Source organism: Oncorhynchus mykiss, chromosome 7 (genome assembly GCF_013265735.2).
Source record: "Oncorhynchus mykiss isolate Arlee chromosome 7, USDA_OmykA_1.1, whole genome shotgun sequence".
Lineage (NCBI taxonomy): Eukaryota > Metazoa > Chordata > Actinopteri > Salmoniformes > Salmonidae > Oncorhynchus > Oncorhynchus mykiss.
The window spans coordinates 67450473-67475036 of NC_048571.1; the positions used below are offsets into that span (position 1 = coordinate 67450473).

At 41.9% G+C, this 24564-nt stretch overlaps 1 protein-coding gene across 1 annotated transcript; it reads right to left on the reverse strand.

The window, feature by feature from the left end:
• LOC110528318 (solute carrier family 2, facilitated glucose transporter member 11-like) lies at positions 1 to 11348 on the reverse strand. Its single transcript, XM_021610289.2, has 12 exons — positions 11056 to 11348; positions 10668 to 10766; positions 6025 to 6185; positions 5759 to 5883; positions 5399 to 5528; positions 1884 to 2032; positions 1457 to 1644; positions 1084 to 1194; positions 863 to 964; positions 718 to 793; positions 455 to 582; positions 1 to 301 (listed from the first exon to the last, which is right to left on the reverse strand). The coding sequence occupies exons 1-12, from the start codon at positions 11077 to 11079 to the stop codon at positions 107 to 109; spliced, it is 1488 nt and encodes a 495-aa protein (XP_021465964.2). The 5' UTR covers positions 11080 to 11348; the 3' UTR covers positions 1 to 106.
• Positions 11349 to 24564: the final 13216 nt, after the last annotated feature.

Genomic DNA, 24564 nt, shown 5'->3' on the forward strand with positions numbered 1-24564 from the left:
ATGTTATTTTAATGGACAAAAAAAAAATGTTTCTTTCAGAAACAAGGACATTTCTAAGTGACCCCAAACTTTTGAATGGTAGTGTATACTGTATATACAAATGTTCTCAAAATGTTGTTTCCAAAACAAAGTCAGCCTTTTCGGTGTCTGTCTCCCTATTCTTGTAGTTGAGTTTGTTAAAGTCCTCCATGATCTCCACCATGCACTTGCCTTTGGTCTCTGGGATGAAGCAGAGCATGAACGCTGAGCTAAACATGCAGTATGCCACAAAGACCAGGAAGCAGAACTGGCCTAGAGCATCCTACATGGGCACATGAATAATGTTAAAGATCAACAGATAACTCACTGACCAGACAGACAGTAGGATCTCAGAAATATAAAACCGTCAGGAAATGGTAGTCGTTCAGATCACTGATATTAAGTGTGTGTATGTTAACTTGGAGCAGTGTCTTACCACTATGTAGGGGAAGAACATCCCGATGAGGAACAGGCCTAGCCAGTTGACGGAGCCGCTGATGACGTAAGCGGACGGTCTCCAAGCCTGCAGGAAGAGATCTGCAGGGAGGGCCATGGACACCCCGGCTAGAAAGAGACGAGTACTGTGACAACCAGCTCAGGCTGGCATTATTTCACTCAATTCCAAATACTCTGAACTGGAATCGTACACACCAAAATGTGACATAATACATAAGACATTTATAAGCATAGAGTACTCACAAGGTCCTAGTCCATAAACACAGATGACAGAGAAGATGAGGGCGATGTTAACATAAGGGAACCATGAAAACAGGTCCTGTTGAGAGAGAAAGGACTGTGTTAGTTCTCATGTCAGCTGACACAGCAACCCTAAATGTTGGATTACCTTGATGGACAGCATAACAACAAGGATGGACATGATGACTCCCATCAACAGGTAGCCATAGCCCATCAGCATCTTCCTGCCCGCACGGTCTATCAACAGAGACTGGGACACAACAAGGATAGGAGGTCAATATGGCCACTAAAACAAATGTTATTGTATTGTTCAGTTACAGACAGTGATGTTATTCTCCACTATGACCTCCAGTATGTTATGGTACTCACACAGAGACTGATGGAGATGAGTTCTGTTGCTCCGATGCCAATGGACAGGTAGTGCATATTGTCCTCTGCTACTCCAGATTCACGGAAGATGTCAAAAGCGTAGAAATAAATCTATAGAACAAATTCTGGGTCAATGTGGAGCAGATGAGATGAAAGGAGAATGACAAGATAATATAGAGAATGAGAGGGCTCCCTCTTGCAACAGTTACAAGCATTTCTTCTGAAAAAGGAAGGGTATGGATCACCTCTTCACTTCTACATAGAATGCAGAATAACCTCATCAGGGAAATACAACCTACTGACATTGAACTCGTGACTAAAGGTAGATTCAGTAATGTTGTAGTAAAGGTAGATAGAGTAAAAACAGACTCACTGCGTTAATACCACAAAACTGAACACAGGCACAGGGGATGACCAGAGCCAGCACTTGCCACCTGACACAGCGAGAAGTCAGCACGTCCCACACTGTCTTAGACTTCTGGCCCTGCATGCTCTCCCTCTCCTTCTCCATGTCATCCATCTCCATCTTCAGGTCATCTTCCTGCCACAGCCACTGCAGGGCTATGACAACAACATACACACAAATCACGTTATTCAACAGCAACATCATATACACACCTCTTCTCGCCATCTCTGATGATATGATGTGTATGGATGTGTTATATTATGTGTACTGTTATGTTGTACATTATGAAGTGTATTCTGTGTTTGATTATTGTATGGGTTAGATTTGATGCAGGGACATTCTCCCCCAAAGCCAGCATAACAGATAAAATAAAAATGTCTCACATTATGCATACCTTTTTTTGAGCCCTCTGTGTCGCCTTTGTCGATGTACAGGTAGCGAGGTGCTTCTGGGAAAAAGAGCAGGGTCACAAACTGGATGATGGCAGGGAGGCCACCAAGGGCCATCAGCCAGGGCCACATGTCATCTGTACCCATCACCTCCCTACAGAGAGACAGGGAGGGAAAGGGAGAGAGCGAGAGAGACAGAGACGGAGATAGGGGGAAGGGGGGGGGGGGGGGGGGGGGGGGGGGGGGGCAGAAAGACAGAGGGAGAGACTTGGTAAGAAATTATTAATTTCAACCATACTGTGTCTTTCTTCCATCCTCATTCCATCTTTGATACTTGAACATCAATATTGCTCAAATATTGTTCCCTATTAGAATTTCACATCATTTTTTTATCCAGCTTCTGTCAAAATGTTTGTTTTTTTGTCATAGAGAGCTTTGCCATACACTTGTATGTTGTGCTCCAAAATTATTCAATTTCTGGTAATTTGTCAGATGAGCTGTTCAGAATATGTACTTCTGCCCAGCCGGACCGGGACAGGGGAATCCAGTGCATATGACAATGAGGCTGGTCCGAGGTTCAGCGTGGGTCAACTGGAACATTCAAATCAAATCAAATCACATTTTATTGGTCACATACACGTGTTTAGCAGATGTTATTGCAGGTGTAGCGAAATGCTTGTGTTTCTAGCTCCAACAGCGCAGTAATATCTAACAAGTAACATCTAACAATTTCACAATACACACAAATCTACTAAGTAAATTAATGGAATTAAGAATATATAAATATATGGACGGACAATGTCAGAGCGGCATAGAATAAGATACAGTAGAACAGAATTGAATAGAATACAGTATATACATATGAGATGAGTAATGTAAAATATGTAAACATTATTAGTGACTAGTAATCCATTATTAAAGAGGCCAGTGATTTCAAGTCTATGTATATAGGCAGCAGCCTCTACAATGTTAGTGGTGGCTATTTAACAGTCTGAAGAACTTGAGATAGAAGCTGTTTTTCAGTCTCTCGGTCCCAGCTTTGATGCACCTGTACTAGCCTTCTGGATGATAGTGGGGTGAACAGGAAGTGGCTTGGGTGGTTGTTGTCCTTGATTATATTTTTGGCCTTACTGTGACATCGGGTGCTGTAGGTGTCCTGGAGGGCAAGTAGTTTGTCCCTGGCGATGCATTGGGCAGACCGCACCACCCTCTGGAGAGCCCTGCGGTTGCGGGCGATGCAGTTGCATCACCAGGAGGTGATATAGCCCAACAGGATGTGCCTTCTTCACCACACTGTCTGTGTGGGTGGTCCAGTTCAGTTTGTCAGTGATGTGTATGCCAAGGAACTTGAAGCTTTCCACCTTCTCCACTGCTGTCCCGTCAATGTGGATAGGTGGGTGTTCCCCCTGCTGTTTCCTGAAGTCTACGATGATCTCCTTTGTTTTGTTGACGTTGAGTGAGAGGTTATTTTCCTGGCACCACAGTCCCAGAGCCCTCATCTCCTCCCTGTAGGCTGTCTCATCATTGTTGGTAATCAAGCCTACTACTGTTGTGTCGTCTGCAAACTTGATGATTGAGTTGGAGGCGTGCGTGGCCACACAGTCATGGGTGAATAGGGAGTACAGGAGGGGGATGAGCATGAAGGGGATTTCACTGAACAGTGTGAACTCTGGAAGGGTGGATGTAATCTATGTAACTGTGCTGTGACTGTGGGTTCTGAGGATGTGTGTTAAGGTGTTATGAACATGAACCAATGCAGCCTGGTCAACCATGCTGACCGCTGCACTGTGAGCACAACACAGAGGTCAGAATGCTTGACCAGGCTAGAACAACTGATAATTACAGTGCCTTGCGAAAGTATTCAGCCCCCTTGAACTTTGCGACCTTTTGCCACATTTCAGGCTTCAAACATAAATATATAAAACTGTATTTTTTTCTGAAGAATCAACAACAAGTGGGACACAATCATGAAGTGGAACGACATTTATTGGATATTTCAAACTTTTTTAACAAATCAAAAATTGAAAAATTGGGCGTGCAAAATTATTCAGCCCCCTTAAGTTAATACTTTGTAGCGCCACCTTTTGCTGTGATTACAGCTGTAAGTCGCTTGGGGTATGTCTCTATCAGTTTTGCACATCGAGAGACTGACATTTTTTCCCATTCCTCCTTGCAAAACAGCTCGAGCTCAGTGAGGTTGGACGGAGAGCATTTGTGAACAGCAGTTTTCAGTTCTTTCCACAGATTCTCGATTGGATTCAGGTCTGGACTTTGACTTGGCCATTCTAACACCTGGATATGTTTATTTTTGAACCATTCCATTGTAGATTTTGCTTTATGTTTTGGATCATTGTCTTGTTGGAAGACAAATCTCCGTCCCAGTCTCAGGTCTTTTGCAGACTCCATCAGGTTTTCTTCCAGAATGGTCCTGTATTTGACTCCATCCGTCTTCCCATCAATTTTAACCATCTTCCCTGTCCCTGCTGAAGAAAAGCAGGCCCAAACCATGATGCTGCCACCACCATGTTTGACAGTGGGGATGGTGTGTTCAGCTGTGTTGCTTTTACGCCAAACATAACATTTTGCATTGTTGCCAAAAAGTTCAATTTTGGTTTCATCTGACCAGAGCACCTTCTTCCACATGTTTGGTGTGTCTCCCAGGTGGCTTGTGGCAAACTTTAAACGACACTTTTTATGGATATCTTTAAGAAATGGCTTTCTTCTTGCCACTCTTCCATAAAGGCCAGATTTGTGCAATATACGACTGATTGTTGTCCTATGGACAGAGTCTCCCACCTCAGCTGTAGATCTCTGCAGTTCATCCATTGTGATCATGGGCCTCTTGGCTGCATCTCTGATCAGTCTTCTCCTTGTATGAGCTGAAAGTTTAGAGGGACGGCCAGGTCTTGGTAGATTTGCAGTGGTCTGATACTCCTTCCATTTCAATATTATCGCTTGCACAGTGCTCCTTGGGATGTTTAAAGCTTGTAAAATCTTTTTGTATCCAAATCCGGCTTTAAACTTCTTCACAACAGTATCTCGGACCTGCCTGGTGTGTTCCTTGTTCTTCATGATGCTCTCTGCGCTTTTAACGGACCTTTGAGACTCACAGTGCAGGTGCATTTATACGAAGACTTGATTTCACACAGGTGGATTGTATTTATCATCATTAGTCATTTAGGTCAACATTGGATCATTCAGAGATCCTCACTGAACTTCTGGAGAGAGTTTGCTGCACTGAAAGTAAAGGGGCTGAATAATTATGCACGCCCAATTTTTCAGTTTTTGATTTGTTAAAAAAGTTTGAAATATCCAATAAATGTCGTTCCACTTCATGATTGTGTCCCACTTGTTGTTGATTCTTCACAAAAAAATTAAGTTTTATATCTTTATGTTTGAAGCCTGAAATGTGGCAAAAGGTCGCAAAGTTCAAGGGGGCCAAATACTTTCGCAAGGCACTGTAAGAGGGTAAAGTAACCTGAGAACAAGGGTTAGGGGTTTAAGTAACAAGGGTACTGACTTGATGCCAACAATCTGACCCATGACCTTCCCCAAGCCAATAAAGATGGAGCTAGTGAGGGTCAGGAATCCTCTCAGCTTCTTAGGTGAACTCTCGCCCAGGTACATCAGGTGCACACTCAGCCCCATGCCTGAGAGAGAGGAGGATGAGAGAGAGGAGGGAGAGGTATAAGGCAGGAGATATAGAGAAAGAGTGAAATAAAGAGAGAGAGAAAGAAAGAAAGAGAGAGGGGGGAGAGATGGAGGGAAGAGAGTTACAAGAGAAGTAAAAATTAAAATAACACTGCAGGATGCTCCCATGTTCCCACAGAGAGTAGACTATACACACACAGAGGGAAAAAACTAAGCACAAAACACATACCAACATTATATCCATAGAGAAATCTGCCCAGCAGGATCATCTCAAAGGACTTGGCCATGAGACTGAATATCATCAGTAGAGCGGCTACAAGTGCCACTATGTTGTTGAACAGCAGGGCTTTCTTCCTGCAAAACAGAAGAGAGAGAGAGTGTGTGTGTGTGTGTGTGTGTGTGTGTGTGTGTGTGTGCGTGTGTGTGTGTGTGTGTGCGTGCGTGCTGCGTGTGCGTGCGTGCGTGTGCGTGCGTGCGTGGCCCTAAGTGTCTTACCGGCCGTAGGTGACAGGGAGACTGCCACTGTGGATAGCCCCGACCCATCCTCCTAGACTAAACACAGATACGATGAAAGACCAGATGAGCATGTTGGTGGAATCGTCTACTGGAACCTCATACCTCCCCAGCCAGGTCTGGTTCACAAAGCTCTGTATGTGCTACATACAGACAGGGAGAGAGAGAATGGATTTCACCTGTCCAGTTTAGTTAATGTCAGTGCAGATGGACGAAGCCACTATAGAGTATTGAGATGGACCCTGAGTTTTGGCAAGTAAGCTCACTTATAAATCAGGGTTGGGTGGATTACTTGAGAAATGTAATCAGTTGCTGTTTATAGATTACATGACAATAATAGTAATTCGTAATGTAATTCATTGGATTACTCAAAATAAATAACATTATCTAATTTTGGGATTACTTTTGGGATTACTTCCTTCATTAACCAGCATCTGCCTCTTCAGTTTATGCTGCAGACCGATCAATTTCCTCTAACTCTGCCCACCCAACTCCCCAGCATCTTTGGGTAAGCGCTGGCTCAGCTGCCTGCTGCCTCTTCTTGATAACATGGCATTACTGCTAAAAGGTCAGCTTCACTGTCAAATAAATTCTGGTCAGTAAAAGAGTTAATGGTCGTTTGAATATCTTAGACACCCTTAACATAAAAGGCTGGTATGATAAAGACTCCAATAGACAGATGTAACAGATCCAAGAGAAAACAGATTATTTCATGAGTTGGATGACTTTTAAGTCTGTCGTTCTGAATTAAAGTGCTCCAAATTTCTTGTTGTTTTGGGTCAGTCGGTAGTCAGTGAAATTTAACGATGTGTCGTTTGGAGTCCAACCGGCAGTACGGTACACAGCAGGTTACTCTGGACATGATGGCGTGCCGGGCTGTTGTGCCGGCTCAGGACCCCGCATTTCATCTCACTCAGTCAGTGTTTACCTCAAACGTTTTGAATTTACCCCCCTATGAGTATACAATGTCATAACATAAAATAGTCTAGACTTTATTTTCTCTATCTTTATTATCATGAAATAGCCTACCCCAAAGATGTCATGAGTCATCTTACACTATATAGAATTGCCCAAACATTTCTTTGGGCCCCCAAATGAAATAAAATGATGATGCTATATTTAACGTATCTCAATGAGCAGTAATTAAAGTATGCCCAAATGCAGGGGACCTGTCAGCATTCTTGACGTCCACTTCTTCCAAGTTTTGCTGGTGCAACTACTTATTTAAATCTGATATGCCTAGTTGTCTTTGCAAAATAATGCATTGAGGCATTTTCCTGGACAGTGTTTATTTTAAGTCATAAAACTTTTGAAAAGGCTATATTGAAACGCCCTTTGCCTCAAGTATTTTGTTTTGTTTGTCCTTTTAGTACTTCAAACCAACATTCAAAGCATTCTGAATACTCCTGACTTGTGCTTTTATTTAATTTAAATTGAACTCTGGTCACAGGCCTCAGAATTGACCAATTAATAGCTGTTTTACAAAAAAAAAGCATGTGCTCATAGACCTTAGTGCCGCTTTTGACACCATCAATTACCACATTATTGTGGAGAGATTGGAAACCTTAGTTGGTCTACACAGACAAGTTCTTGCCAGTTTAGATCTCATCTGTCGGAAATATATAATTTTGTCTCTGTGGATAGTTTGTCCTCTAACAAATAAATTGTACATTTCGGTGTTCCTCAAGGTTCTGTTTTAGGACCACTATTATTTTCAGTAAATATATCTTGGTGATGTCATTTGAAAACACAATGTCAACTCACACAGCTGTACATTTCGATGAAACATGGTGAAGCCCCAAAATTGCCTACCCTGGAAGCCTGTGTTTCAGACATAAGTAAGTGGATGGTGGCAAATGTTTTACTTTAAAACAGAGATGCCTGTTCTAGGTCCCAAGAAACAAAGAGATCAAGAGATCTGATCTGACAATTAGTCTTGACGGTTGTACAGTCGTCTCAAATAAAACTGGGAAGAACCTCAGCATTACTCTGGATCCTGATCTCTCTTTTGACGAACATATCAAGAATATTTCAAGGACAGCTTTTTTCCATCTTCGTAACATTGCAAAAACTGGACACTTTTAGTCCAAAATGATGCAGAAAAGCTAATCCATGCTTTTGTCCCTTCTAGACTAGACTATTGCAATGCTCGGATAAAACATGAAATAAACTTCAGTTAATGCTAAATATGTCTGCTAGAATCTTGACTAGAACCCCAACATTTGATCGTATTACTCCAGTGTTATCCTCTCTACACTGGCTTACTGTTATGGCTTGGGGTGATTTCAAGGTTTTACTGCTAACCTACAAAGCATTACATGGACTTGCTCCTAACTATCTCTCCGATTTGGTCCTGCCGTACATACTTACACGTACGCTACATTCACAAGACGCAGGCCTCCTTATTATCCCTAGAATTTATTAGCAAACAGCAGGAGGCTTAAGCTTTCTCATACAGAGATCAATTTTTATGGAATGGTCTGCCCATCCATGTGAAAGACACAGACTCTGTGTCGACATTTAAGTCTTTACTGAAGACTCATCTCTTCATTAGGTCCTATGATTGAGTGTAGCCTGGTCCAAGGGTGCTAAGGTGAACAGCAAGGCACTGGAATGATGAACCGCCATTATTGTTTCTGCCTGGCCAGCTCTCCTCTCTCCACTGGGATTCTCTGTCTTGATCCCTTTCACTCTCTTTCTCTCTCTACAGCACCTGCTGATGTGACATCTGAATGCTCGGCTATGAAAAGCCAAATGACATTTACTCCTGATTATTATTTGACCCTGCTGGTCATCTATGACCGTTTGAACATTTTGAAGAACAATCTGGCCTTAATGGCAATGTACTCTTATAATCTTCACCCGGAACAGCCAGAAGAGGACTGGCCACCCATCAGAGCCTAATTCCTCTCCAGGTTTCTTCCTATGTTCCTGCCTTTCTAGGGAGTTTTTCCTAGCCACTGTGCTTCTACATCTGCATTGCTTGCTGTTTGAGGTTTTAGGCTGGGATTCTCTGTAAGCACTGGGTGACATCTGCTGATGTAAAAGGGCTTTATAAATACATTTCATTGATTGATTTGATTGATGTTTGGGGCAAATCCGACAACACATCAATGAGTACAACTCTTCATATTGGTGGTTGCTGTATCATGTTATGGGTATGCTTGTCATCTGCAAGGACTAGGGAGTTTTTTTTATGATAAAAATAAATGGAATAGAGCTAAGAACAGACAAAATCCTAGAGGAAAACCTGGTTCAGTCTACTTTCCAACAGACACTGGGAGACAAATGTACCTTTCAGCAGGACAATAACCTAAACCACAAAGCAAAATATACACTGGAGTTTCTTACCAAGACAACATTGAATGTTCCTGGGTGGCCTAGTTACAGTTTAGACTTAAATCGGTTTGAAAATCTATAGCAAGACTTGAAAATGTCTGTCTAGCAATGATCAACAACCAACTTTACAGAGCTTGAAGAATTAAAACAAATAAAATGAGCAAATATTGCACAATCTAGATGTGCAAAGCTCTTACAGACTTACCCAGAAAGACTCACAGCTGTAATTACTGCCAAAGGTGATTCCAACATGCATTGACTCCGGGGGTTGAATACTTATCTAATCAAGATTAGAGTTTTCTTTTTCATACTCTTTTACTTTGACATTACAGAGTATTTTGTGTAGATCATTAACAAAAAACATACAATTAAATCCATTTTATTCCCACTTTGTGACACAACAAAATGTGGAAAAAGTATAATTTACCTCGTACCTCTGCACATCGACTCGGTACTGGTACCCTGTGTACTCTCTCTTAGCCAAGAGATCGCTACTCATTGTGTATTTATTATTAATTTTATCATTACATGTTATTACTTCTCTATTTAATTTTCTTCCTCTCATTGTTGGGAATGGCCCATAACTTAGCATTTCACTGTGAATGACTTAAATATACATTTTCACAAAGTTTGCTGCTTCAGTCTCTTTAGATATTTTTGTCAGATGTTACTATGGAATACTGAAGTATAATTACAAGCATTTCATGAGTGTCAAAGACTTTTATTGACAATTACATGAAGTTGATGCAAAGAGTCAATATTTGCAGTGTTGACCCTTCTTTTTCAAGACCTCTGCAATCCGCCCTGGCATGCTGTCCGCCCTGGAGAAAAAAGCTGCTGCTGATGAACTGTTGATCACAGTGCTATCCATTAGGATTAGGTAACTCCCTCCTCTGGCTGGGAAGTGATACGATATCTCCCTGTTCTCCTGGGAAACTGGACACTGTTTACTCTCTCACACTTTGTATGCACCCTACTGTTTGCACCTTTTGATAGACACTCAATTGAAAAATTGCAATACTGTAATACTGTAGTGTAATTGTGACATATCAACGTAATAACAATAATAAGCATTTTCTTACTTTAAAGCTAATTTGTGCTCCTATGTGGCTCAGGTCATATAGGTTTTTCTTTGCGATATCTTTACAGGCTCAGTCACATGCCAACAGGCAAGGAGGTATCAATCTTAAATCAGATTACGTCTTCACTTTTATCCCTCAATGCTATTCCTCATTATCAAGTTTATATTCAACTCCTTAGAGCTGACCATCAGACAGCTTTCTTACCTCTGCTGGGGAAGACATGATGGAAACTTGCATCCCATATTGAAATGATCCCCCAATTCCCAATACCAATGTCAACAGGTAAAGCCTCCAGTACTGCATCTAGAGTATAAACAAGGATGTCTTACAGTAGTCTCAATGAAACAAAGAGCAATATTACAGACATGATACAAGTTTGATAGATTACAGTCAACAGTCAAATAAAGTGTGCAACGTTTTTAACTCAACAATTGTGTTTAAAATTTTTTTTGTAATTGTAGGATGTCTCTCAGTATAAACAACATAGGAGTAGAAATGGCAGAGTGCAGAGTCTCTTTTTTAAAACTATTTATTGAATAATTTCAGTATGAGCCTCATCATCAATTATATGAGTGATGTGTTGTTGTCTTACCAGATCATTGAGTGCTTTTCCCATCTTTCCGTCTGAGGCTCACCTGGATGCTGTCTGGAACAGCAGAGCAGGTGGACAGTTGGTTGATCGCCTGCTGCTGCTGAGGGAGAATGGAGGGACACAGACACCAAGGAACATTTACCCCCACTGATACCACAGTCCTGTCCCCGAAACTGTTATTAATCACATCGTCTGGGTTGTAGTGGAAGAAACCTTGTTGGAGAGGAGGAGGAGAGAAAGAGAGGGATGGGGGGTAGAGAGAGTGCAGATTAGTGATCACTGAACAGTGAGAGGAACAGGACTGAACCAGGAACATCTTACTGGTCCAAACTGGATCTCACCAGATTCCTTCCCACTGATAACAAGCCCAGGCCTTGTGACTCCATCATGTTTGTTTTTACTCCGGTTTGGTATTAGGTTTAATTTTCATAAGAGATGGATGGTTAGGAAGGTGTCTTGATGAAACAGGAATAAATGACTTATTGTTCCGTGAGTCACTGACTGAACACATCAATGTGGAAGCTGAACAGGACAGGTGCTGCCCAGTTCCAGTTTAACATTGAGCACTTTGTAAGGAATAAAGAAAACAGTAATTTCCAAATCTTCTGGTTGATACTGTATGTTTTGTATTGTAAAAATATTGTGCATTGTTTTTAAGTTGCCTTTCGATTGTTTGTGTTGTTTTGATTAGAGTATCAAGTAGTACATTGTCCTGTACTGGTGATTGTTATTGGCAATAAACTAAAAGAGAATTGATCATTAAAAATAAAGAAACAGGCTAAGGCTTATCTCCAATTATGTACGGTACTTCTGACCTGATATACTAACACGAGATGAGAATAAAACATGTACTTTATCATTCAATAATTTTCATGTGGATACGACAAATATAGTATATCTAGCAGTTGATTTTCAGAACTATTATCTAGCGAATGCGATAAAAAAAGAATATTGAATATATGTTTGTTATTATTGCTGTATGTACTGACAGCTATTTACTGATCCAAATTAGATCATTTGATATTCTAATTGTTGGCATTTGAATGCACTATTTATTATTTACAAAAACCTGTGTGATGCTAATTTAGTTGATGATAAAAAAGCCAATGTACCTGACCGATAGTACAATTTCCTGCCATAATAAAGAACATACAATGACATGGGGGTCTCCCTTTATGTCCAGTGTTTAGCATATTGTGTAATCAGTTAGTTTATATCTAGACAGATACCTTGCATGGTCTTGTTTATTTGGACAAATCTGGGGTCATCATGTTCTTGCCATAACAAATGTGTTGATTGAGTTGTCTAAAGGATGTCTATGGAATGGTAGACCACTTGTGACCAAAGAAAGCCTGTAAACACAACTTTTACAAGATCATTTATTTTCCAATGTAACAGAATGATATTAAATTACAACAACAAGAAGATAAATCAAACACAATTTATTATCACAATCTATTCCAAACAATGAAATAGAACACACCATTTTCAAAACAACATACAGTTGGATCATTTGATAATAAAGATTTGTGAAATTATATATATATATATATATATATATATATATATATATAGTATAATATTTATCTGAACATACAGTAGCTTTGTATAGAATTGTTTCACCTTGTTAAAATATCATCCACCATATCCTTATGATAACCCTATGATACATGGGGCAGCAGCAGTTGAACTGCACATTTACCTGAACATCATTTTTTCACCATTCCAAATTTGATAAATTATATTGTTAACTTAACTTTTAAAAATCCTCTCAAGACACATAGGACCCCCGACTAGAATATAGTGTCAGGGTTATGACTGATTTCACTTTTTTTTTTTTGGAGTATCTTCATTAACAAAAACTGGTCACAGTAGAATTCAAGAACAGTATTTCATACTAGCTGCTGAAAAGCCACATGGTTCAAATTGACAAGTAAACAGAGTACATGTCACGACTTCCACCGAAGGTGGTTCCTCTCCCTGTTCGGCGTTGGCGTCGCCGGTCTACCAGCCATCACCGATCCATGTTTCCTTTTCCGTTTGTTTTGTCTTTGGTTCATTCACACCTGGTTTTCATTTGCTTTAATTTCTGTGTGTATATTTACCCCTGTTTCCCTGCTTAGGTTTGTGCGGGATTATTTTTCTTGTTGCTTGTGGAGGCTTTCCTCAGTGTATTTCGCGTGTGGTTATTATAGTAAGGTGCGTTGTGTTTTTGCGCCTTACGGGAGTACTGTTAGTTCCCATTGCCTTGGTCGTTGTTTTGGGGTATTGTACTGTACTGTGTTTTTGGACTTGCCCTGATAATATACGCTACACTGACCTCTGCGTTTGACTCCTCACCTACCTTCAGTGCGTAAACGCAACAGTACATTACCGTGAAATGCTTACGTACAAGCCCTTATTAACCAACAATGCAGTTAAGAAAATAAGATTTAAGAGAATATTTACTGAATAAACTAAAGTTAAAAAAGTAACAGTAAAATAACAATAACGAGGCTATACTGTATACAGTACCGAGTCAATGTGCGGGTATACAGGTTAGTCAGGCAATCTGTACATGTAGGTAGGGGTAAATTGACTATGCATAGATAGTAGCAGCAGCGTAAAAAAGAAGGAGTCAATGCAAATAGTCTGGGTAGCCATTTGATTAACTGTTCAACACTCTTATGGCTTGGAGGTAGAAGCTGGTAAGGAGTCTTTGGACCTAGACTTGGCGCTCCGGTACCGCTTACCGTGAGGTAGCAGAGAGAGAACAGTCTATGACTAAGGTGGCTGGAGTCTTTGACAATTTTTAGGGCCTTCTTCTGACACCGCCTAGTATAGAGGTCCTGGATGTCAGGAAGCTTGGCCCCAGTGATGTACTGGGCAGTAAGCAGTACCCTCTGTAGCACCTTGTGGTCGGATGCAGAGCAGTTGCCATACCAGGCGGGGATGTAACCAGTCAGGATGGTGCAGCTGTAGAACTTTGAGGATCTGGACGGCAGGCAGGCTCGGGGTCAGGGCAGGCAGAGGTTTGTAATCAGGTCAGAATCAGGCAGGCAGGCAAGTGTGGCCTGAGGGCACACACTTAATGTAACGTAATGTTTGTATTTTAATGTATATACAGTGCATTCAGACCCCTTGACTTTTTCAAAAAAAAATAAAAAATACGTCACAGCCTTATTCTAAAATTGATTAAAACGTTTTTTTCCTCATCAATCTAACACACAATACCCCATAATGAAAATATCACATTTACATAAGTATTCAGACCCTTTACTCAGTACTTTGTTGAAGCTCCTTTGGCAGTGAATACAGCCTATAGTCTTCTTGGGTATGACGCTACAAGCTTAGCACAACTGTATTTGGGGAGTTTAGTGTATAGGGGATGTTGTTCCCACTATGACTATTAAAACCTACCCAAACCAAAAACCGTGGATAGATGGCAGCCTTCACACAAAACTGAAAGCGCGAACCACCGCATTTAACCATGGCAAGGTGACTGGGAATATGGTTGAATACAAACAGTGTAGCTATTCCCTTCGTTAGGCAATCAAACAGGCAAAAAGTTAGTACAGAGACAAAGTGGAGTTGCAATTCAATGGCTCAGACAGGAGACGTATGTGGCAGGGTCTACAGACATCATGGACTACATAGGGAAAACCAGGCTTTTCGCAGACACCGACATCTTGCTTCCAGACAAGCTAAACACCTTCACCTGCTTTGAGAATAACACAGTGCCACCGACTCGGCCCGCTCCCAAGGACTGTGGGCTATCGTTCTCCGTGGCCAAATGAGTAAGACATTTAAGCATGTTAACCCTCGTAAGGCTGCCAGCCTAGACGGCATCCCTAGCCGCGTCCTCAGAGCATGCGCAGACCAGCTGACTGGAGTGTTTACGGACATATTCAATTTCTCCCTATCCAGTCTGCTTTCCCCACTTGCTTCAAGATGTCCACTATTGTTTCTGTACCCAAGAAAGCAAAGATAACTGAACTAAATGACTATCGCCACGTAGCACTCACTTCTGTCAGCATGAAGTGCTTTGAGAGGCTAGTTAAGGATCATATCTCCTCCACCTCACCTGACACCCTAGACCCACTTCAATTTGCATATATAGCTCCACTGAGGATGCAATCGCAGTCACACTGCACACTGCCCTATCCCACCTGGACAAGAGGAATACCTATGTAAGAATGCTGTTGATTGACTATAGCTCAGCCTTCAACACCATAGTACCATCCAAGATCATCATCAAGCTTGGGGCCCTGGGTCTGAACCGCGCCCTGAGCAACTGGGTCCTGGACTTCCTGATGGGCCACCCCCAGCTGGTGTAGGTAGGAAACAACATCTCCACTTTGCTGATCTTCAACACTGGGGCCCCATAAGGGTACGTGCTCAGTCCTCTCCTGTACTCTGTTCACCCATGACTGCGTGGCCATGCACACCTCTAACTCAAAAAATCAAGTTTGCAGACGACACAACAGTAGTAGGCTTGATTACGAGACGGCCTACAGGGAGGAGGTGAGGCCCCTGGGAGTGTGGTGCCTGGAAAACAACTTCTCACTCAACGTCAACAAAACAATGGAGATGATTGTGGACTTCAGGAAACAGCAGAGGGTGCACCCCCCCTATCTACAACAACGGGACCTCAGTGGAGAAGGTGGAAAGCTTCAAGTTCCTTGGCGTACACATCACTGAAAAACTGAACTGGACCACCCACACAGACAGTGTGGTGAAGAAAGTGCAACAGAGCCTCAACCTCAGGAGGCTAAAGAAATTGGGCTTGTCACCTAAAACCCTCAAACTTTTACAGATGCACAATTGAGAGCATCCTGTTGGGCTGTATCACCACCTGGTACGGCAACTGCACCGCCCACAACCGCAAGGCTCACCAGACGGGGGTGCAGTCTGCCCAACGCAATACCGGGGGAAAACTACCCGCCCTCCAGGACACTCCAGGCCTGTAATTTTCATCATTGGTACACTTCAACTATGACAGACAAAATGAGGGGGAAAAAAAATCCAGAAAATCACATTATAGGATTTTTTATGAATTTATTTGCAAATTATGGTGGAAAATAAGTATTTGGTCACCTACAAACAAGCAAGATTTCTGGCTCTCACAGACCTGTAACTTCTTTAAGAGGCTCCTCTGTCCTCCACTCGTTACCTGTATTAATGGCACCTGTTTGAACTTGTTATCAGTATAAAAGACACCTGTCCACAACCTCAAACAGTCACACTCCAAACTCCACTATGGCCAAGACCAAAGAGCTGTCAAAGGACACCAGAAACAAAATTCTAGACCTGCACCAGGCTGGGAAGACTGAATCTGCAATAGGTAAGCAGCTTGGTTTGAAGAAATCAACTGTGGGAGCAATTATTAGGAAATGGAAGACATACAAGACCACTGATAATCTCCCTCGATCTGGGGCTCCACGCAAGATCTCACCCCGTGGGGTCAAAAATATCACAAGAACAGTGAGCAAAAATCCCAGAACCACACGGGGGGGACCTAGTGAATGACCTGCAGAGAGCTGGGACCAAAGTAACAAAACCTGCCATCAGTAACACACTACGCCGCCAGGGACTCAAATCCTGCAGTGCCAGACGTGTCCCCCTGCTTAAGCCAGTACATGTCCAGGCCCGTCTGAAGTTTGCTAGAGAGCATTTGGATGATCCAGAAGATTGGGAGAATGTCATATGGTCAGATGATAAAAACTCAACTCGTCGTGTTTGGAGGACAAAGAATGCCGAGTTGCATCCAAAGAACACCATAACTACTGTGAAGCATGGGGGTGGAAACATCATGCTTTGGGGCTGTTTTTCTGCAAAGGGACCAGGACGACTGATCCGTGTAAAGGAAAGAATGGGGCCATGTATCGTGAGATTGAGTGAAAACCTCCTTCCATCAGCAAGGGCAGTGAAGATGAAACGTGGCTGGGTCTTTCAGCATGACAATGATCCCAAACACACCACCCGGGCAATGAAGGAGTGGCTTCGTAAGAAGCATTTCAAGGTCCTGGAGTGGCCTAGCCAGTCTCCAGATCTCAACCCCATAGAAAATCTATGGAGGGAGTTGAAAGTCCGTGTTGCCCAGCAACAGCCCCAAAACATCACTGCTCTAGAGGAGATCTGCATGGAGGAAGGGGCCAAAATACCAGCAACAGTGTGTGAAAACCTTGTGAAGACTTACAGAAAACGTTTGACCTCTGTCATTGCCAACAAAGGGTATATAGCAAAGTATTGAGATAAACTTTTGTTATTGACCAAATACTTATTTTCCACCATAATTTGCAAATAAAGATTAAAAATCCTACAATGGGATTTTCTGGATTTTTTTCTCATTTTGTCTGTCATAGTTGAAGTGTACCTATGATGAAAATTACAGGCCTCTCTCATCTTTAAGTGGGAGAACTTGCACAATTGGTGGCTGACTAAATACTTTTTTGCCCCACTGTATCTTAGTCCATTACGCTCTGACATCGCTCGTCCATATGTATATAGTCTTAATTCATTCCTACTTAGATGTGTGTATATGTTGTCATTTGTTAGATTTTACTGCACTGTCGGAGCTAGAAGAACGAGCATTTCGCTACACCCGCAATAACATCTGCTAATCACATGTATGTGACAAATAAAATGTTATAAATACATATATATATATATATATATATATGATGCACCTCTTTTTTTCCCCCTGAAATGACTCAAATCTAACTGCCTGTAGCTCAGACCCTTAAGCAAGGATATGCATATTCTTGGTACCATTTGAAAGGAAACACTTTGAAGTTTGTGGAAATGCAAAAGGAATGTAGGAGAATAACACAATAGGTCTGGTAAAAGATAATACAAAGAAAAAAAAACTGTTCTTGTGTATTTTTTTGTACCATCAACTTTGAAATGCAAGAGAAAGGTAATGTATTATTTCAGCCCAGGTGCAATATATTTTGCCCACTGGATGACTGATCCAATGAACCATTGCATTTCTGTAAAACATGTATCAAGACTGCCCAAATATGACTAATTTGTTTAATAATAACTTTTTAATGTTCAAAATTGTGCACTCTCCTCAAACAATAGCATGTTATTCTTTCAATGTAATAGTTAATATAAATTGGACAGTGCAGATAGATTAACAAGAATTTAAGCCAATATCAGATATGCCTATGTCCTGGGAAATTGTCTTGTGACTTACAACCTCATGCTAATCGCATTAGCCTACGTTAGCTCAACCGTCCCGTGGAAGGGACAGCGATCCTGAAGAAGTTTACTAAATCTGCAGCACCAGTGAAATGGCATGGTCTTGGACTGACTACACCTCTTCATTAAACCCTGAAATACAAACAACCCTTTATGTTCTCCTCCCTAACTCCCGCAAGCATTACAAATGTAAAGTACAACCGTACGTCATCATCACCAGAATGCATTTTTAACAAGGTACCGTACGATGAAATGTAAGCCTGTCTACTCTCACTATGAAATTGGTAGCGGATCTCACATTCTAATCAAGTCTGTTGTGAGGGAGGGGCTAGGAACAGGCTCTGTCCAGAAGTTAATCTGAGCTGGGTTTTGCTGTCAGAACAATGGTGTACTTCAGAGGTAGTTAACTTTGATCCTAGATAGAGAGCTCTGTCAGAAACCCCCTACCAGAACCCTGCTGACTCTGAGAAACAATGAATGTGGGGAGAAACCAAGCTTCAATAACAAGAGGAGTCTGCTGCTTACATTGTTTGTAAGAAAGCGGCTAAAGGGACATGTCATCATTCACCAGATTACTTACATACATACATCACTTCAAATGTGTGGGTTTGGCTATTTCAGCCACACCCGTTGCTGACAGGTGTATAAAATCGAACATACAGTAATGCAATCTCCATAGACAAACATTGGCAGTATAATGGACTTACTGAAGAACTCAGTAACTTTCAATGTGGCAGCATCATAGGATGCCACCTTTCCAACAAGTCAGTTTGTAAAATTATGCCCTGCTAGAGCCACACAAGCTCACAGAACGGGACCACAGAGTGTTGAAGCGCATAGCGTGTAAAAATCATCTGTCCTCGGTTGCAACACTCACTACCGAGTTCCAAACTGCCTCTGGAAGCAATGTCAGCACAATAACTGACAATTGGGAGCTTCATGAAATGGGTTTCCATGGCCAAGCAGCCGCACACAAGCCTAAGATCACCATGTGCAATGCCAAATGTTGGCTGGAGTGGTGTAAAGCTCGCTGCCATTGGACTTTGGAGTAGTGGAAACGCGTTCTCTGGAGTGATGAATCACGCTTCATCATCTGACGGTCCATCAGACAAATCTGGGTTTGGCGGATGCCAGAAGAACACTACCTGCCCCAATGCATGATGTCATCTGTAAAGGAATAAGGGTCTGGGGCTGTTTTTCATGGTTCGGGCTAGGCCCCTTAGTTCAAGTGAAGGGAAATTAACGCTACAGCACACAACAACATTCTAGACGATTCTGTGCTTCCAACTTTGTGGCAACATTTTGGGGAAGGCCCTTTCCTGTTTCAGCATGACAATACCCCCATGCACAAATGAGGTCCATACAGAAATGATTTTTTGAGATCAGTGTGGAAGAACTTGACTGGCCTGCACAGAGCCCTGACCTGAACCCCATCAAACACCTTTGGGATTAATTGGAATGCAGACTGTGAGCCAGGCCTAATCGCCCAACGTCAGTGCCCGACCTCACCAATGCTCTTTTGGCTGAATGGAAGCAAGTCCCCGCAGCAAGTGGAGGCTGTTATAGCAGCAAAGGGTGGACAAACTCCATATTAATGCCCATGATTTTGGAATGAGATGTCTGGTGAGCAGGTTTCCACATCCCTTTTGTTATGTAGTGTAGTATTTGTGATTTTATGTGACACATGTAGCCTACATAATGTATTGAAAATTAGGAACAAATGAATTTCCCTGTTGAAAAATATAGATCTTATAAGTTCTACGATCCGAGTTCTGAGTTCCGAGTTCTAATGTTTTTGCAGAATCGAGTCATTGCCACAGAGTTGCATGGTGCTACTGATGGAGATCACCTGCCAGTGGACGTTACGGTCAGCCAACAACTCCCAGGGTCTGCTGGGCCTCAGGACTTTAACCTCAGCCTGCTCCTGGAAGATCTCATCCAACTCTGACCGCTGGATCTCACAGCCACGCAGACGCCACAAAGCTAACATGCATGCACACACAATGCATTATGTAAATACAAACAAATGATTAAAAAAAGTACACAGATGCATGCAATTGATACAAAGACTGCCCATCCCTGCTGATGCAGAATAATGAATAACAGCAGCAGAACTTGCTCATGTTTTTACTGTATATATCGCTCACACTAACTCGCATACAAGAGGAACAGAGCCATGTGGCTCAGACAAGAAAGTACCGCACACAGCCATAGACTAACAGGTCATGGTCTGGCTCTCCTCCTACCTACCATTGATATAGGCCTCCTTTTCCCCTGGTCTACGAGGAGGTATTGAGAGCTTTCTGGGAACCAGTGGAGAGTGAGGAGCTGGATGGCATTACTGCCCAGTAGGTATTGCCATCATGGCTCACTGCCTAAGATCTCCCTGGAAACACATGACCACCATCAAATGAAATACTGACTTAATTAAACAAAGTTTCAAACTGCAATTATTTCCCCAAACAAGTCACACAATCTTTTGTAGGTGCTAGATTGATGTGTAACACTAAACTGCAAGCTGATTTCGTAGCCTCCGAATGCTACAACCTGTCCTAACACCACTCCAAGTGATGTGAAGATGGCTGACGACAGGGAAGCAGCCCCTTGCAGGTGCTTGGGAGCGCTCTCTCCAAAATACATGGGTTGTACATTCATACTGATCCCTGTGATCCCTGTGAAACCACTGATCCCTGTGAAAGGAGTGGATAATTTCTCTACTGTCGGTGGTTTCATTTTCCAATATCAAACATACAGTAATTGTACAGCTGTTTGTCTCATTTGTCTTATTATGTATAAATACACTGTTTATGCCATCAACATTTAAAGACCTAAGAACAAACATACAAGTATTACAAATGTTTCTATTGTAAAACCCCAAAATCGTAATGCAGTCAGTGGCACAATGAGCATGGTTTGATGACATAAGAACCCCCATCTAAGAACCCTCTTTTTGAATATACAGTACATACCATATACAGTACATACCAGCATTGATTCCAACCAGGACCCTGGAGATGATGATCATTTCAAAAGACTTGGCAGCTCTGCTGGTCATCGCTAGGGGTGAACTCAGCATCAAGAAGATATTATTCAACAGCATAGTCTTCTTCCTGTGAGAGCAACACAGTGGTTTTAAAGTAGAGTAGAGTAAAGGAGAATAGAATAGAGTGGAGACAAGTAGAGTTAAGTAAATCCTGAATATCAAGGAATTAATTACGTTAATGGAAATAGTACTCACATAGATATCGTATACTGCTCTGGCGCCACCCTGCAAGGTTCAGAGATCTCTCTCAGCCTTGAGAAACAAACACCTCCACATTTTTATTGACTGACTCCACTGTGAGGAAACAAAATAAAGGTAGCCTTGCTGTCTTCATAATAATAATTCAGTGGGTGCTTATATTTGTTTCACAAGTCTGTATTATACACGTGTGAAATGGAAATGTGTTTTGTCCCAGACCTGCTGTTTTCAACTCTAGAGACAACAGGACCGGTAGAGATACTCTGAATGATCGGCTATGAAAAGCCAACTGACATTTACTCCTGAGGTGCTGACCTGTTGCATCCTCTACAACCACTGTGATTATTATTTGACCCTGCTGGTCATCTATGAACATCTTGGCTATGTTCTGTTACAATCTCCACCCGGCACAGCCAGAAGAGGACTGGCCACCCCTCATAGCCTGGTTCCTCTAGGTTTCTTCCTCGGTTCCGGCCTTTCCAGGGAGTTTTTCCCTAGACACCGTGCTTCTACACCTGCATTGCTTGCTGTTTGCTGTTTCAGGGTGAGTGCGGGGAGCAGGAACAGGGCGTACTGGACCCTGGAGGCGCACTGGAGGCCAGTACGCAAAGCCGGCGCAGGATATTCTGGTCCAAGGAGGTACACTGGAGACCAGGAGCGCTGAGCCGGCATCCTCCTTCCTGGCTGGATGCCCATTCTAGCCCGGCCAATGTAAGGAGCTGGAATAGAGCGCACCGGGCTAGACTAGGCACTGGAGACACCGCGTGCTCCACCGCATAACAGCATAACAGTAAGCACAAGGAGTTGGCTCAAGTCTCCGACCTGACTCATGCAATCTCCTTGTGTGCCTCTCGGGCTTCTGTGCCAGCCATGTACCCTCATATCTCCACCTGCTTCCATGGCAGGGTCTTGTCCCCTGCTATTACGTCCTCCCAGGTCCAGGATGTACTCCACTCCTCTTTCTCCAGGGTCCAAGATGTCCACTCCTTTTTAGCACGCTGCTTGGTCCTTTCTTGGTGGGTTGTTCTGTCACGTTCGTCATATTGATGATAGGCGTACATACTACTTTAATAAAGAGAGAACACTGAACAAAACTATACGGACGCTATATGACTAGTGCAAACAGGCAGCTAAACATCGAATAATAACCCACAAACTATCCAAGGAATATGGCTACCTAAATATGGTCCCCAATCAGAGACAACGATAAACAGCTGCTTCTGATTGAGAACCAATGTAGGCAACCATAGATATATAAACACCTAGACTAGGAAACCCCATAAACATACAAAAACTCCTAGACAATGAAAACTACACAAACCACCCTTGTCACACCCTAAAGAAAACAAAGATTACTAAGGTCAGGGCATGACACTGGGTTTCTGTACAGCACTTTGTGACATCAGCTGATGTAAGAAGGGTTTAATAGATACATTTGATTGATTGATTGATAAATTGACAACGTTGAAAAATACAACGTACAAATAAAACTTAATAAGCTTCTCAGTGAGGACAACATACCAAGGTTACCAGACATCCTTGTGTAAAAAGCTGATATTGATATTTATAACATTGCCTTCCAAAGTAGGCCAAAATGTATTAATCAAATAAGTCAAATTATCCTCCAAAGGTTACGCTCATGGGTCCAGCTATAAGAGCTCCGGCAGCCTTCCCATGGAGTAGATGGACATGATGCAAGTCCAGAACAGGGTGACCTGTTGAACACCTGAGCATCCCAATGCTCCCGAAACATCTTGTTCACAAAATTCTGAATAAACTGAGAGGAAAGGTAGAGGGAGCATACTGTATGTACACACATGGGCACATAGACACACACACACGGTTTACTTTCAGAAATATTTTACTATGATGGGTGCATTCATTATGGCAAGGTTATAGCCATTACTGACGAGTGCATACAATGTCACTATTAACATCACATTTAAATCATTGCCAGTAGAAACAAGTATAACTTTTTTTTTCTTCAGAAACACAAATGATAGGTTGGTTAGGTTAGATTATATTTTCTATTTTCAAGCAAAATTGTAACAGTGGAACTATTCTGTCATCCATAAAGTCGTTGTAAAGTGCTTGAATCATACAGGTTGGCCAGGACGCAGAGCGCAGACCCCCAAAACATCTCTACTATAAGTACAGCAAATTTCCAATTGACATCAATGTGTGACAGTTTGAAGTTTGTGTAGCCGGTAGGTCACCAAGTTGAATTGAGGCACATACACCAAGTTGAATTGAGGCACATACAGTATTATAGGCTACTACCAACATAATTTGCTAATACTGATCAGCCTCTTCAAATGTTGCTGTCCAGCCAGCAGATGGTGCTGCACTGAAGGCTTATGGGTAATTGCATTTGATGAGTTTTCAATTCAATACTTCAAAGTAAAAACAGTTGTAAAATACCAGGGTGGGTTGCAGCAACATGAATGAACACTTCAATTAAGGTTGATATATTAATCATGTTGCATAAAACGTTAAACCTAGTATGGAATTAGTCCTAGTTACGTTTAACCCTTCATCTAATCTAAATGTTCACTTTGAACCAGGATCAAGTCTACTCTTGTTTCAAAATCAAATTGAAACTTAGATTAGGGTTTAATTATAAACTGCCCCTGGAGGTGGTTTAAGTGATGAAATTACATTGCATGTGCTGTATTTTTGGTATGACTACCAATTTAACTATTGTGGCTTATCATGTTTCTATAAGTCAACTAGCCAGATATCTAATTTATTAATCTAATAATTTAGCCAGCAGTGACAAATCAGGGTGGGTTGCACCAACATAGATAAAGACTGCCAAAAATTGCTCTGTGTGACCAGAGGAAAAGGTTAAACTGGGTTAAATCAAGACTGATTCATTAATCATGCTTAACAAAACTTCCTGGTTAAATTCAACCCTTTATCTAATTTTAAGTTAAATTTGCACTATTACTGTTGTCACTTTTGGATATTACTACAATGTACTATGTATTTTTGAACCCATTGAACAAAATGTTTTTTTTAGCTGTTCTCTCATTAACTTTCTGGTGGTAAATTAGTTTATATCACTTTAACTCACCTCCAAA

What these genes read in the sequence shown, in the direction of transcription:
- LOC110528318 (XM_021610289.2), bottom strand. Translation starts at nt 11,079, where the DNA reads ATGGGAAAAGCACTCAATGATCTG. An exon ending in TCATGTCTTCCCCAGCAGAG is followed by an intron (nt 6,186 to 10,667) that starts GTAAGAAAGCTG and finishes GTCTGTATGTAG; the next exon opens with CACATACAGAGCTTTGTGAA. An exon ending in TCTCTATGGATATAATGTTG is followed by an intron (nt 5,529 to 5,758) that starts GTATGTGTTTTG and finishes CCTCTCTCTCAG; the next exon opens with GCATGGGGCTGAGTGTGCAC.